General features: G+C 39.1%; 1 protein-coding gene across 3 annotated transcripts in view; it reads left to right on the plus strand.

Annotated features, from left to right (window-relative positions):
• The window catches only part of CNTNAP5 (contactin associated protein family member 5), a 285,697-nt gene that overhangs the window by 135,875 nt on the left and 133,093 nt on the right, over window positions 1–16,729 (plus strand). For all 3 annotated transcript variants that reach the window (XM_048050395.2, XM_048050396.2, XM_013178329.3), the window contains 3 exons: window positions 2,012–2,215; window positions 4,986–5,170; window positions 8,497–8,640. In XM_048050395.2, the coding sequence (XP_047906352.2) occupies window positions 2,012–2,215; window positions 4,986–5,170; window positions 8,497–8,640 (533 nt within the window). The remainder of the gene's footprint in view (window positions 1–2,011; window positions 2,216–4,985; window positions 5,171–8,496; window positions 8,641–16,729) is intronic.

The raw sequence follows: 16,729 nt of genomic DNA on the forward strand, positions 1-16,729 counted from the left end.
TTTCTTTATAGAAACTGGCAGTCAAAGTGTCAATAGAGAGAAAGCAGCAATTCTAGGGAGGGGGAGGGTGAACTTGAACACCTAAATCAAAAGTAAAAACAGGGAAAACAGATGGCACGAATACTTCTGTAACAATACTTCCTACAGCAACAACTGTTACACTTGTGATTCTAAACAGCATTTTATAATTCTGACAACATTGATAAGAAGTTAGTCTAGTTTATTCTGTAGTGGTTTTTTTCCCAGGATTAAATTTATTTGTAGTTTCAATCTCTGAATAAATAATTGTCTTTTTATTTGGAATGGAATCAGTTTTGGAGTGACAGAATTTCCCATGAAATTTACATTTTGAACTACCCTCAAGTTTGTAGTGTGCTGTCAAACTTTTGTACAAATTGTTGTTCTGACATGCAGAAGTTATGAATGATGCTTTCCGTAGTAACAAATCATTAACAGGTGTTTATTTTCTGAGTGTGTAATAGCTTTTAATTGAAAATATCTTTAAATTTGGGTCCAGTCTTAAAAAAATAATAATAAAATAAAAAAAAAAAAAAGGAGTGGGAGATCCACAGCTATTATTTCTGGTTTTTAAAGAGGAAAAAGTGAAACTACCATTAAAGCTCAAAAGGGTGGAAGAACTCTCAAGGTAGCTTAAGTGACTTAAAACGCTAGCTTTAATCATAATACGGTTGCTGACCAGGAAGTCTTGATTCTCTTGCTTATGGACCTTTCAGATACTTTTCAAAAGAAAATGAAAAAAACAACTGCTTTAGATTATCATTAAAGTATGTGGTTTGCAAACAAAGCCTATGCTTTTTCTTCTTCTTCACTGCAAAGATATTCTCTGTCTTTATATATGTATCCCAGTAGTTACGCAGAATGTTAAATGCTTGTTCAGAGTTTTTGTTGTTGTTTTCTTCCGGTGTTCTTATTTTTTATTATTTTTCTTAAGAAAAGGAAATACCAATTGAAAGATTTATTATTTACAAGTACATACTTTATCCATGGTTTTTAACAAATTGCATTTGGATAAAACTTAGAATTGAATTAATATATGTCAGTCATATTTGACTATGATGCATTAGTTAAAAGTATTTAAAACTACGTGAAACGTTCTGGTAATGTAAAGAGGGTGAAGGAATAAAAAAAGGAGCAGGGGAGAGGGAAGAAAAGAAAACAAACAAACAAAAAACAAGTTTACTAAAAATCTGCTTTGCTTAAAATGCCACTTTGTTCTGTAAAGAGAGTACTGTATTTTGCTGCTGCCACAGGAAATATTGATTGCAATTGAAGAACTGACAGCTTGTTTCCCATCACAATGATCAGGTTTTGGAGGCTGGCTGAAGAGGAAAATGTTTCTAATAGGATTTTCGAAGGTGCATAATCAGGTTAGATGCCCAGTTCCCATGAAATCCCTTCAAAAGTTTTTTGATTTGGTATTTGAAAATTCTTGCCAGCCCAGTCAATTTGCATGCAAAAACAGGGTTGATAAATGCCCATCACAAACAAGCAGCCAACCCTAGAGGCTAAGATGATGCCTATTTGGATGCAAAGGTGGATGTGGGCATGGCCAACACGCAGAAACAGCTCAACAGACACTTCTGAAGCTAGAAAAAGTGAGTGGAGTAAGAACTGAAGTGTTCAAAGTAATGAATAATATCCTGTGTGTGTTTAAGAGACAAACATGACAAACATGACAAGGGATGCTCTGGAGATCTGAATACAACGGAAAGCGCCCGGTCTGCTTTAAAAAGTAAAGTGAGAAAACAAATCTTGCATGACAATGAGGAAGAAAAGTGCAGAGGAATTCCGTTTTAATTCTAGCATTCCTTATAACCTGAACAGAGAGGATTGGAAATGGATGAAATGTAATATGGCTCCAGGGTCGCACAGGTGCCATGTACATCCTGTAGATGTACTCTTTTCTAATCAATAATTTAAAAGATTCTGAGATGTTATGTTCCCTCTCCTCATGCTGTCCCTCTTCATTTTGTCATCTTCTTTCTCCCAGAGTCAGATATTGCAGACTTCGACGGCAGAAGTTCCCTCCTCTACAGGTTCAATCAGAAGCTTATGAGCACATTCAAAGATGTGGTTTCCTTGAAGTTCAAGAGCATGCAGGGGGATGGAGTCTTATTCCATGGAGAAGGACAGCGTGGAGACTACATTACCTTAGAAATGCAGAAAGGAAAGCTCTCATTGCACATCAACCTGGGTAAGAACAGTCAGGATTATTGGTGTGCATATTGCCCTAACAAGGCAAGTTGCTTTTATGAATATGTTATTTATATTAAGCAGTATCTAGTAATTTCAGCTCAGACCAGCAACACCTGCTGTGTGCTTCAGGGAACTCAGAGTTTAAATACTGGTCAGAGAAGGTGAGAGGGGAAAGAAAAGAGAATAGACTTGACTGATGTCATGCAGGACACATGATAGATGAGCCAAGAAGAGACCTCGGCTCTCCTAACTAGAGATGGCCACAGTAGAGCTTGCTTAGTGATTACTTTTGGTCTTTGTTTGATGATGCATTGAAGCAGTGCTATTATTTATTTTAAGAAGTTCTCCTTTTTTCACTTTTTATTGCTATTTTATTGTTGTTATTTTTAAGAACATCATTCCCAGGAAGTATGGCTTAGGGCTCTAAAGGTTTATTTTCACTGTGTCTCATTTTTTCCATTCTGTGATTAGAACTTGGCAGAGAATGCAGAAATTAAATGAAAACACTCCGATCAAAACATTGTGCACATTGATATTACTTTGTTCCTGGAGATGGCTGTAATTGAGAACTGTGAATATCTGGAAGGCCTCGAGCATATGATCATGCTGGATTGCAGGAGGAGAAGAAAGGCTGGCTTAGTCTCTCTCTGTAGAAGGGTGCTTGCTTTTTCTTGGTGAATACACTAAAGCACTTTGATGTCAGGAGTTACTGTAGGTAGGAGTGATCATTCCCTGTCTCCAAGCCTTACTGCAGAATCTTCGTTAGCTTCAGCGGTGGGAGAGCCATGGTATTGCCTCAGCAGTTCATGCTGACTCACATTTCTCATATGTGAGAGGTCTGAGTTGGGCAGAAGTTACCATGCCAGCATTGCTGGCACTTAAGTCAGGGTAGGACCTGCATTTACTGTATTTGGGTGTTTAACTTGGTGTGAAAGCCCCTGTAGCCCATCTAAATGGAAAGCTAAAACAAAAACCTTTTCTTTTGTTAACCATGGGGGTGGGGGCAAGGAGGGGAGGGAATTAAGATCCACATTTCTCACTACTGCTCTCAGTCTTAATAACTTTGAATAAAGTAGTCTGAGCCATTTGTGGTTCCTGTTCACATTGGTTAGATTGCTGAAGGTTTTAATAAAAATGGGAGGTGTAACATCAAGTAATACATGGTATTTGTAGGGGCACATCTTAGACTAGCAATTCTCAGAATCATAGAATGGTTGAGGTCAGAGGGGGCCTCTGGAAGCCATCTGGTCCAAACCCCTGCTCTAGCAGGGCCGCCCAGAGCAGCGCGCCCAGCACCACGTCCAGGTAACTTCTGAAGGTCTCCAAGGAGGAGACTCCACCACCTCTCTGGGCAGCCTGTGCCAGTGCTCTGTCACCTGCACAGTGCAGAAGTGCTGCCTGGTGTTTAGACAGAACCTCCTGTGTTCCAGTTTGTGCCCATTGCCTCTTGTCCTGGCACTGGGCACAACTGAAAGGAGCCTGGTTCTATCTTCTTTGCATTTTCCCTTCAGTTATTGAGACATATTGTTAAGTTCCCCCTGAAGCCCTCTTCTCCAATTCCAGAACACTTCAAAAAAAGAAGTCTTAAACTCGTGGTAGCAAACTGGAGACACTAAAATGGAATTCAAGATAATTTCTTCTGCATTTTTTCTCCTTGTGCTTAATTTTCTATGTTTTAAATGTTAGTAACAATTTTCCACAGCTCTCTCGAAGTTCATTCTTACATAAGCTCAGTAATTGTTTAGTCGCCAACTTGTATTTTCTTTCTTTTAATTTAGTTTATTCATCAAATGATAGAAATGATGAAGTAATATTTTTCTAATTAGTTATTTGAGTGTTACTTGGACCAAATAACTGCATCCTGAACCTCTGAATATGTAATCCTTTGACTCCATTGATTTGTGCTCCCCTTCCAAATGTTTAATGCTAGGATGAGAGTATGGTATAATTAAAAATACTATCTTAACTTCTTCCAGGGAAGAGGCTGTGTGAATGCATACTCTCAGATAAGAGTTATTTTCTTTCAACAATAGCCTCAAATTTACAGATTTTGGCTATTTCATATCCTCTGTGTCCATTCATATGTCAGGGGCAAGTATTTTGACATGTGTTCCTGAATGTGCTTGCATCTTGCCTGACACCTTTGGAGCATGTTTTCTTTCCATTCTGCTGGGATATTAATACAAAATAAAAATAATAAAATAAAATAAAAGACACATTCCCTTTAAATGAGTCTCTGAAATGTTCAGACATGTAGGCAGCTGGAAAACAGAAGGGTGCTTGAAAGACTAGGCCCTAAATATTTTTATGATTCTTAATCTAAACTTGCAGAGATCTAGAACAGGTTTGAGGATCTCTTAGAACTGAATGAAACACTTGCAATCGTGTTGTTTCACTGAATGTGGTTCTTTTTTTTTTTTTTTTTTTTCTTCTCTGAAAATGGTCAGGTGTAATTTTCTTGCTAAAATATAAAAAACACGTAGCTGCAACTGAAATGTCAGGAGTAGTTTGTTAGTGTGAATAGACAGCAGACTTCGGTGCAACTCAAAGGGAACTCTTAAAACACCAGGGAAGGAAAAGTGTGTCTACATGTAGATATAAATGAGAGGGCCAAAGAATCTAAGAGAAGTTTTATGAAGGGTCTGTTTCTGGGCAGGGCTCCAGTTTGCATAGAGCAGCATTGCTCCTCTCTCCTCTTGAGCCCTAACCCTTGATTTAAGGGCCTGGAGATAGTTCTGACATCTTAAGCCTTGTCTCTGTCCCTCCAGGGGACTCCAACCTGCACTCCACTAACAGCCACACGTCCGTCACCCTGGGCAGCCTCCTGGATGACCAGCATTGGCACTCGGTTCTCATAGAGCGCTTCAACAAGCAAGTGAACTTCACGGTGGACAAGCACACTCAGCATTTCCGAACGAAGGGGGATTCAGATCACTTGGATATCGATTATGAGGTGTGTGAAGCCTTTTGGTTATAACATGGGAGATGAGTCTGAACTGGTGTAAAACGAATGTGATGGAAAATAACAACTGTTTCTTAAAAGCTGTTTCTTTCCAGCAAAGATATTTTCTTTATTTAATATTTACCTTCTATAGAATTCCCTTTAACAATCATAGACTACCTCAGTGCAACTCTACATGCTATAGTCCCTGGAAGTGGCTAGCCTCTGGACAAATAGGCACTGGATTATGCTTATATTTCAAAGTATGTCAGACTTTAAACTAAACCTAATCTAAAAAGTATAGCCTTGGTGGAAGCCTTGGTTCTGGCCACATCTTCAGGGAACACTCATACACAGGAAGAAGTGCTCTCATCATCTGCAATATGATTTTAAAGGGTTCATTGGACACTATCGCTGCATCAGATTGACATGGGGATCCCAGCTCTGAGTTGTGCCCATCTGGACGCCACCTTGCTCAGATTGTTCTGCATGGAGAAGAGTGGGTAGAGACTATCCCCTTCCCTGTAGGAGCGGAAGACCCTGAGCAGAGCAGTCAAAATATCTGGCTGTGACCCAGATCCCTTCACATCTGGGGATGTGATCCTGAGTATCCGGCTCTAGGGAGCCAGAGCTGCACGGCCAAGGAAGGACTGAGCAGAAGAAACATCTTATCTGCCCAGAAAACCTAATGCTGGTGTGCTCCTCCACGATGAGGCCAAAGTGTGGAAAAAAAAAAAAAGTGCAGTTTGTATCACTCCAGCAATTCAGTTCTTGTGGCTTGTAGTGAAAAATACCCCCAAACAAACAAAAAAACACTCTAAAACAAACAAACATAAATCCCCACCATTATCATCATATCTATATGCAAAACGGTTCTTCATCTTATCTGTTCCTCCTACCTATACACACCTGCTTGCAAATTACTCATGTTAATTTTTATCCCCACACATTTGTCTACTAAGCCTTGCTAGCCCATAGGGCACAGGGTTATGCTTGCACAGTCAGAGCCATCACCTTGTCTGGATGCGTTGAACTGGCATGGTTCATTGCTCTGAGATCAAAAGTTTCCTCTCTGCACTTTGGATTCATTTCTCTTGAAAGACCAATTCCCAGTGCACCTTAGCGACAAATGTTGATGGCTTGGCAGTGGCAGGTGCCTGCTCTATGCTCCTGTCCTGTTCCAGCTGAATTTCCCTTCCTTACATTTCTCAAAGTGCTGAAAATGGAGTTTGTCCACCTGTTAAAAATCTTCTGTACCAAATCATGAGCACATTTAATAGAGGAAGTATGAGAAACTTCCTAACCATTTGGGCAGTGAGATTCTGGAACAGCTACAGACTAAACTAGCCAGGGTCAAAGCTATATCTGCTTTTAAGATGGAGTTGGGGAAAACCAAACACTTGAGTCATCAGCTTTCCTAATTCCAGAGTCATAAAATTCCTTGCTTCCAGCTGCAGGGTTGATGCCAGCTAGGGATAACTCAGGCTCCAATGTAATTTGCAGAACATTTTTCCAGATGTTCCAAAATAGGGAGCATGGTGAAGATATTCAGCTAGTGTAAATCAGCATGTCAGCACTGACCTCTGTGGCATGTTTTCTTTGCATTTGCACTGAAATGATCTTTCAATTGAACATTACAGCAATACATTCAACTGAAAGTTTATCTCAGCACACTTTGGGGATTAAAGGCCTTACTGAGGGTAATAAAACCATTAGTTTTGTAATTAAAATTATTACCAATCACCAAGCAAACTGTTTTCTTAATAATGCAGTGGTATAATGAATATTGATTTTTCTTCTGGTTTTCAAACCCAGTGCAGAGTCCCTGAGCAGGAGACTTAAAGAATAGAACATGAAAGAAGGAAAGTCTGGTGCTTTAAGGAAAAACTAATGATTCTCACTGAAAAAAAAAAACAAAAACAAAACAAAACAAAACCACAACATCGCTACCCAAAAGCCCTCATGCCAATAACAAACCTGCAAGTGATATAAGATAGCAGTCTGTTCAATCTTTATTTCTGTGAAATGATCAATTAATACAACTGAGGCGCAAGTTCATTAAGGACTTGTTTTCAAAGAAGTGCTGTCGAGGTTATCCAGGGAGGTTTAATTTGCTTATTTATCCTGGCTTGCTAGGTGGAGTGGGAGGAAAAATAACCCCCAAATTTCCCTTTACTTTTGTAATAATTAGCTGAGCCATTAAGAGTAGTGACAGAGGAATACGGCTGACCGCGTTCCAGCAGCCGTCAGCGTGCCTGCGGTGCCGCACAGTGCTGTGTGCTGGTGCTGCGATGGATGCAGCAGGATTGCAGCACAGCTCCCAGCATGCTGGAAGCACTGAGAAGTGCGGTGGCTGCAGGGTCTTTGCCCATATTATATCGTTTGTGATGCTGCTGGCTGTAATGGAAAAAATGGAAGCAAATAAAAAAGCAGAGGTACCTCTGGCAAGACTGCAAAAAAGACCAGTGAAGCTGATTAGATATGAGCTGTCTAATCTGGAAAAGGAAAATTGGCTTATCATAAGCTTTGTTTTTGTGGTGTTCAGTCTTTTCTATTGTCCTTAGGATTCTAAACTAATTGTGTTCCAAGGATTTGGGGAATTCTACTTCCTTAGACTCTTTGTCCTCTGGAAATTTTAGCCCTCTGCTTAAGTGATGAGTTGTAATCTGCACAATACTAATGTATTTCAGTACTTAGATAACAGCACAGCATAAGTTTTGTTCAACTGTGTAAACTGCAGTACTTTTCCATTACACTGTTCATTCCCAAATACTGTGTGTAAGTCTTATAAAGCCCAAATCACAGTGAAATTTAAGGCAAAACATTTGCAAGATGCAAATGGAGTAGTATGTGTGTGTGCTACTACCCTCCACTGGCTGAAAGCAGAACTGTTCAGATACACGGTGAGTGGAAAGGGGTAACTCCAGTTGTATATCCAGTGCTCTGTGGGCAGAAGGAATTTATTCCCCCTATTGCTCGGTGTTTCCTGCTCGGTGACAGCCTCCAGGTCAGCGGAACCACAGGTTGGAGACTGCTTGAAAATTTGGGTGTTCCTGGTGGGGGACTGCTTATAGCAGGTTGATGAAGTGGTGTGTCATGGCACATAAAAGCCATTTCCAAATCGCAAAGCTGTCTGCAGCAGCATTTCTCCAGCAGCTGCAATACTACACTGGCTGTAACTCCCATACTGGGAAGTCTGGGCCCTGCTCTATGCTCAGAGATGATGCTGTTGGTGTGCTGTGTCCCTGAGATAACATCCCAGCTGGCTGTATGGAGCGGGGCTCTGCTGTCTTCCTTTTGGGGTGGTAACTAAATGCAGTTCTCGTTCTTTCCAAAAGCTCAGCTTCGGAGGCATTCCTGTCCCAGGGAAACCAGGAACCTTTCAGAGGAAAAATTTCCATGGGTGCATTGAGAACCTTTATTACAATGGAGTCAACATAATTGACCTGGCAAAAAGGCGCAAACCTCAGATCTATACTGTGGTAAGAAACAATTACGTCTGTTTTCCGTCTTTACTTCCCTGTTGTTGGTGCTGCTGGCTATACTGAATGAACAGAGTTCAGACTTAGGTAGTTATGGGTATAATTAGCTTGTTAAAATGGTATTGCTGAGGCTAGCACCACCCAGCACTGACTGCTATGGTGGGACTTATTGAAAGATACATGTATAAATTAATATATTTCTCTGATTTTAGAAGTATATGAGAATTTGGATAAACTTTTTATTTCCTTTTCCGAGATGAAGATGTGTCTTTCTGATGCCATGATAGAAGTCATAGAGAATTTTTCCTGATTCTCAGATAAAATCCTACTTTTTGAGCCATTCCCCATCACTATTGCTGAGTATAGTAGTAGAAATGTTTTATTTTTCTGTGTGATTTGGTATTATAGAGACAAATAAATGTTTTTCTTACTAAGAAAAGTATTTTCCTTTGTACCGCCCCTTATGTTCAGCGTGTTATTGGCAGTTCTGAAAACCACTGACCTGGTTCTACTGTCTCTGAATGGGGGAGAGTGGAGTTGAAGCAAAAGGAATTACAGTCTTATCCAGCCTGCTAACATAAAGTGTACAAGTAACTTCATACTTAATAGTGTCTAAAATTACAAATATGTTTAAATATATCATGAGCAAAATAAACTACATTTTATTTCATAAGAAAGGAGAACAGTATACTCCCATGCAGTGTTCACAAGTTTTAAATAATTCAACTGTTTGTTTAGCTTGTGCCTCACTCCCACACCATGTTTTGATATTAAGCCTTTTGGGTAATACTGTGTCTTTGGAGAACACGGAGGCAAAACTGCTTCTGGCTTTCTTGGCATTTTCATAGAACAGACCAAAGCTGCAACAAAGAAAGCCCGAAGTCCAAGAGAAGTCCTTATCTTTCCTACTGTCCCTGCCTGGGACTAAACTGAAAGCACAAGGAAATGGAAAACAGAACGCTGATAGGTGAGAGGTCCTGTATAGTGTTGTTGGCAGTTAAGACTCTGCTCCAGGATGCTCCCCTGGCTTGGGACTAAGAGACTGCTTTAATAACCTCAAGTTTGATTGTTCTGACTCAGGACTCTAAGGTACAAATCTTAGGTACTGTGTTAAATTGCTCTTCCCCTCAGCTTAGTTTTTAAGGGGAGGAAAAAGGCCTGGCCTTTTTCTTAGGTCATTAGCTGTTTGTTTTGCCAGCTTGGTAATGTGAAGGCCTTCCTAAAGGGGTAAATGAAAATTTTGTAATGTGCTTTTTCTCTGTTGGGTACTGTCTGGGTGTAACATATCCCTGAGCAATGAAACCCTTTTACCACAATACTTAGTTCAGCCAATTCTAGATTGAAGGTCTAGGAATCTTGCTTCTTTGGTCAATTTAAAGTAAAGGGGAAGTGCCTCCATCCTTCAATCTCCCTCACAGAAGTGATGAATTTAAATAAAAAGTTTTAAAATGCTGGCTGCTCCACTGCATTTTGCAAGGTCTGTGAGCTGTTATGTTCTGTGTCTGTGACACTTTGTTTACACACAATACACAAAACGGTTGCCACAAATGTCTCATGATCTTGTCTGAACATCCTTCTATAGCAAACAGCTCCTGCAAATCTGGTGTCTTCCAATATTCTTTCCATCACAACCATTTATCTCTTCTGGCAATTTTCAGGTACTTCCAGCCATCACAGATTGATCTCCCTCTCCCATCCTCCTGCTCTTCTCGACCCCTTAGCAATTTACTCACCCAATTAAAATAATTTGTTCTTGCTAAGTGTAGTCTTTTGTCTGCCAGATTTCCTTTGCACTAAATGCTTTTACTCCAAGTTCATTGAGATTTTCAAGCAACAATCCATATCCCAAGGGAGGTACAAGCTTCTCTGCCTTGTGCCTCTGTAGTTGCTAAGGTTGTCTGGAGTGGAAATGCAATGAAAGGAACAGCACAGAAGTTGAATTAAATACATCAGGGGCTTTGAATCACTTCTTCTAACAACCTGTTGTGTACTTATGTTTCCTCCCCTCAAGCTGAAGATCACCAAAGGAGGTTCTGCATGGTTAGTCCCCATAATACCTTTGTCTCTAAGAAAAGGTATTTGAGGACAACTGACCAATTTCAGATTAATGCTCAGAGACATTTTTTGCCTTCAAAATGGAAGCAGCCTTCAACATTAAATCTCTGTTTCATTCTTTGTCCATTTGGCAGCATTGTCACAGTCAGTGAGCCAAACTTATGGGTTATCATACCCACCAATTTTTTTGTTTGTTTGTTTTACTGTTGACATCTTTCACAGAATTAGGAGAATGATAAATTAGTTTTAGAGGTATACATTTTCTCTTATGAAGAAGTTCTTCACCCATATAAATAACGGTCCCACATCAGCTGCATTTAAAGTCAAAGGAAGAAACTACAGGTTGTCAATGACAGAGTACTTCTCTGTGTTGTACTCATGGGTGGTGGATGTGATTATCATTCTGCCTGTTCTTTTCTATAACTCATTTGCAGTTGTCAGACTTGCAATAAATCCCCTTGAGAAAACATCTCAAGATAGTGAGGCAGACTGTCTCTTTTTAACTGGAATTTAACTTCAGAATTTCTGTTTTGGATTGCCTGATGTTTAACCCCTCTATGACCCTATTTGGCTAGGCTCTCTGTATTCCCCCTGGGTTTCTTCTGTCCCTGATGGCATGTTGTAGGGTTTTTTTGTTTTGTTTTGTTTGTTTGTTTTTTCCCCTTCCCTAGGTCCCTGTGTGGCAAAATAGCAGGAGACCTTTTATTTGCTCTCTAAGTGGTTACTGGTTTTAATTGCAAGAGGTTTTTAGAAGTTAAATTTCTATAATTACCAAAGTTGTGGTCCTAGGGTTACACCCTTGGGAAGCCTTTGCAAAAGCTTTAAAATAAAATTTCAAGACCTTTCCTATTACTAGCTGCGTGTAGGTTCTCACCAAAAAAGAAGAACAGACTGCCGATCATGAGGAATTGTACAGCTTTCACTCGTTCTTCCTGGGCCAGTAGTTAGGGGCAGGAAAATATGATAGAAGGCGCCACATTTACAAGAAATAAAAGATAATTCTTCACAGAAGAATATTTGAGCTGTTAATATCTGAGATGTTGAAGTCCCTGTTGAAGGATTTTGTGCATTTTAAGGGTAGAGGTAGATTCAGGAGGAGACTGGACAAGGTCTAACAAGAGCAATCCATTAAGGAATTCCAATACTAAACACATGGAAACTATTTCTGGCTGAGGGATTAGTTCAGTGGAAGGCTCAGAGACTACTAGCAGGAAATATAGGGTATGTGTTTGCTGTTCTTGTACTCTTCTTCAAACAACTGTCTATAGTCATTGGTAAAGGCAAGATAGACCTTAGGTCTTTCCCGGTACAGCTGCTGTTATGTGAGGGTACAGAATTAGTTTTAAGACGATGCTCACAGCAATGTCTAGTACCACTTGGCAGAGGGCTGGAGGGAACCCCCAGGTTCATACAGATCATACAGCTGAGAGTGGGTGAAGTTAAGGAGCTGTAACTATTTCCCTCTCTGTACTAAATCCAGGATACTCTGTCAGAGCCCTCTGGCCACTAGTGTCTACCTACAGCTCTATTCGGATTGTACCTTTAGAAATTGCTCTAATGTGAAGATCAGGGTTTAAGTGTTTTCCTGTCTCAGTGATTTTTGATGTCAAAATAGGAAGTTGTCCAGCTGAAGGAAAGAAATAAAGAGGTCATGAAAAATTGCAGTTTTGATCTTCTCAATGCTCCACCCTACATATTCACTGAAATTGAGGAAAACGCTATCCCATTTTTTCTTCCATTACCTTCACTTAATATGAATCGGAGCTATATTTTTATTTAGCAGACTAAACCCTACACTGACTTGAGAGGAGTGCAGGATATTTGAAAAGCAGAAGTTGTCAGCCCTCAGATATGCTTGAATTTCGATGTCAGCCTGCCATGTTGAATCTGGGACTGACAGTTCAGCATGGCAAGGGATGTGATGACATGTAAATGCATCACTGTGGTGCCTCAGGGAAATAACCAATTGCCAGCATCAAAGAGCAAAGAAAGATACCTAGTGACAGAAGAATGTAAACTAATAATTCATTCCCTTTATAGAGAATCCAAACATGCTATTTTATTAAGCTGATTTGAGATACCTTCATCTTGAGAAGAGTTTGCTTGTCTACCCACGTCTTCTTCGACCAAAGTGCTCTTGTAAGTGTTGATATATCTGTGAATATCAGGCTGGTAATTCACGAAGGCTTCTACTAAGGTTTGGAGAACCAGGAATTAGATATGTAAGACATTTTTTTTTTCTCTCTTAGTTTTTCATCTGCAACTAGACTATAGGAAACAAAGAAAAAAAAAGGAAACTGTTTGCTGACCTTTTTCACAACTTCCTATAAGTCTAAGTTGAATTTATTAAAAAAAAAAAAACACATCCAATTATTTGTTGAGAGTGTGTATGTCACATGCATGTTAAAAAAAATGAACAACTGAATTTGCTGTTCTTTTGACAAGGTGGATGAACTCAGATTCCAGAAATATTTGGTTCCTGTAAAAAATATCTTTTTATGCTTTCTTTTATCTTCTTACCTGCTCTCTGGGTCTTCAGATGAGCCTTCACATCATCATACCAGCAGTACAGAACAGCAAGAAAGTCTGTATAAATAGCATTCATTTTAAGGTCTCATTTTATTGTTGCTGAATGGTGTAACAAGATTGCTTTGAAAGAAATTGTGTCACCTCAATCAAGGCCTTGAAATAAATTCTATTTAAATGACAATTTTCCCATTGATTTCACTTGGCTTTGTCTACAATTCTAAAGACTTTTTAGTCTGTAAATATTTAATCCATCATCTGGCTGCAATAATAAACTCTCCTTTTCCTGAAAAAAAGGTTTCTTTGTGTTAGGATTTTGATAGTAGTGATGACCACAAGAGAAATGAGTCTTTCAGGGAGAGATACCATATTTTTATAACACTAGTTGACATGCAGAAAAAATGACAAAGTTTTGAACAATCAAGGCCTTTTGAAAGTATCAGCCTTCAGCAAATTACAGGTTAAAAACAATTCTTCATAGTTTAATTTATTACATTATCTAGATAGTCAAATTGAGTGAACAGGGTGGTTAGTTCCTGCTGAGCAGAGGAGGATGTTTCAAGGAGGGATAAGGCAGTTAGTCCCTGAGGAAAACAAGAGAGATGGCTAATTATTGTCATAGGAGTTAGCAGGTGATAAAGTGGTGGTGGTAATGTAATTTATTGCAAAGCCAAAGCTTTAAATGTCGGCTTTTTTAAGCTCTTATTCCAATTGGTAAGGCCCAGGGAACTGCCTGGTATTTGGCTGCCTGGAAAAAGAGAAATGGGCAAGGTGATGCCCGTTGGTCAGGGCCCTGGAGTACAGGCAATTCATAGTGACCATTGAGACTGGTGTTCTGCTATGATACACAAATGACTGGAGTTTAAAAGAGGAAAATCTAATAAAGAAAACTAGCAACAATAATAATAATAAAAGCTGATCAGAACTGCTTTCTATGCATTTTTCTATTTTGATGTAGATGTGGCTCTGTTTTAATAATAATAATACTAACAAAAAAAAATCTCCTTGCTTCTGTGTTTTGTACCAGGTAATAAAATCTAATAAGATGTAGATCAGCTTACCCTGAACTGGAACAAAAAAATGTGCTTGAATAGTGCTAATTTTGCCAGTTTAATTTAAGACATCTATCTTAGTCACTTCTGGCAAGGTGAATTTGAAAGGCTGGCTTCATTCCTGCTTGTTGTTCAAAGGAGAGAGAATATTAAGTGATCTATATTTTGTTTGCTTTTCCTTCTATACACTTTTCCTCCTTTTCCTGTCTCTTTCTAGCTAAAATGATGTATGATTTTTCCAAATTAGCTCTATATTTGCTCCCATCTTTTGCCAGCAACAGTTAGCTGTTCTACCATATAATGAAACATTAATGTACAGTTACTACTGGCATAAAGATGTAAAGATGTTCAGATCCTTTATTCCATTGCTGTTCGGTGATCTAGTCAGCTTAAGAGTCTAAGATAAAGAATATCCAGAAATGTCTAGTCATGCATCTCATCCTTGATTCTGTCACAGTCACAGTGTTTCAATTTTTTGTTAAATGGTATTTTTCTTTTTCCACATAGGAATATTCTCTAAATAACTAAAAGTTGGTAGGATAAACCAGTATCCTTTTATTGACATACATGATACCTAGGGTGAAGGAAGATGGGAATTCTCTATCGTAAGGGTGATTGATAAAAGGAGGTGTTAATTTCAGTGAAACTTGGGCCAGGAAAGCTTTCATGCTTCCATAATGAAATTTAGAGCACAGAAAGAGAAACCAACATTAGTATAGGAACTTCTCTGAAAGTCTGAGCCCCTCTTTTGGGATGAACTACTTGGTCATACAGAGAACAGATCCTAACTCAAGTAACAACATGCATCTTGGTGCTACCACATCACTTTTGAAAACAGTTTGCAGTGGCATGCGAGTAGGCTAGAGCTGGTATCTCACTTTGATTTGCTTTTCATTCAGTGCTTAGCAGTGTCTTGACTTGAAAAGCTTTTGAAACCAATATAAGTCTCAATATGTCTGTTCTGCCTGAGGTAGTTAATTTAAAGACAGGATTTGAAAGCACATCCACCATTCTTGAAATCCAGTTACCCATAGCTGAATGACAGTCTTTCATCTTACCCTTTTAAATCTGCATCAGTGATCACCTTTTTCTTCTATTACTCTCTTTACAAATCCATCTGCAACCTCACTCTCTTTGCAGCCAGTAGACCTTCAATTTCCAACCTGGAGATATTCTTGCCAGTTTATCCTCATCTGTATCTCAGCCAGGGCTGGGATTTTAGTTCCCTTACCTGTCATATGAAATATTCCTTTCTAACCCTCTGCAGAAAACAAGATAACCTTTTTATTGGATAGTATCCACAGAATGATTAATGAGGAAGGTAAGTGCCTATTTGATGCTCTAACCTGCGGGTAGAATGAGAGCTCAGAACTACTCATTTATTGTTCTTCCTGTTCAAGCTGTGATCTTGGCCTGTATCCTTTGGTAGGCTAAATGTTGAGGATTTCAGTTCAGCTGTCAATTTGAAAAATTTCCCAAGCACATATTACTTTTGATTAGTACTCCATCAGAGTAAGGTGGATATATAAGAAACTTGTGGCCAATTGCCCTGGTTGTGTTGTAGCAGTCTTTTGTCTTCATTCAACAGTACATAATACTAAACGAAGAAAGGCTAGAAAAGGCTGAAATGGTTCATTAAGATTATACAAGTTTTATTGAAGTCCTACAGAAGTCACTAGATAGGCTCCAGTCAGTTTCAGATCAGGCTTATGGCTCAGAGGGTCGTCTTTGTAATCCACTTTTATCTTCATCACTTAGCAACTGTGTTCTTTCGTTCTCTTTTTAATAGGAGAGGTTCTGATTCTTCCTTAAACTGCTGTAACATGCTGTTTCCTGTTCATTCCACAGCTTGCTTAGACAAGAACAACCTCTGCAACTGTACAGATCCTGCAGAAATCTGGGGTGATTGCACTTTTATTTTAAAAGTCCAATCTTGAGTGTCATGGCAGCCATTGAACAAATTGTGAATATCTCCATTTAAGTTATAGTTTCAGAAGGTTTCTTGTGTAAGAATAGTAACAACTCTTCTGGAAAGATTTCACTGCTTATTAGAGGAGTCATTAATCAGTCTGGAGATGTTGGACTCAATGGAATTCTCAAATGCCACATGATAGCTGGAGTTCCCAGCAGCTGAGTAGAGCTGATCGTCTTCTTTCTTTTCTCTAGGGGTTAGAATCTTCTTATCCCATTTCCTAGCCAATGAACATTTACTTTTCAGTTAAATGGGGTTCAATTATAAAATCAAGTGTCTGCCAGAAATCTTGCATGTACCCTGGAGAGTTCCAGAACTGCTTCCAATTAAAGGAAATGCTCCTGATCAGATGCAGGTTTAGAGGGAACTGCTTACGTTTCTGACTAGGCCTGCTGCAATAATTTGAGAATACCATTCAAGGCAAATTTAATAGTTTTTTCTTATAGGAACCTATCCCACTTTGGTGAATGAAAATTTTTCAAAA

This window comes from Anser cygnoides, chromosome 6 (assembly GCF_040182565.1).
Source record: "Anser cygnoides isolate HZ-2024a breed goose chromosome 6, Taihu_goose_T2T_genome, whole genome shotgun sequence".
Classification (NCBI taxonomy): domain Eukaryota; kingdom Metazoa; phylum Chordata; class Aves; order Anseriformes; family Anatidae; genus Anser; species Anser cygnoides.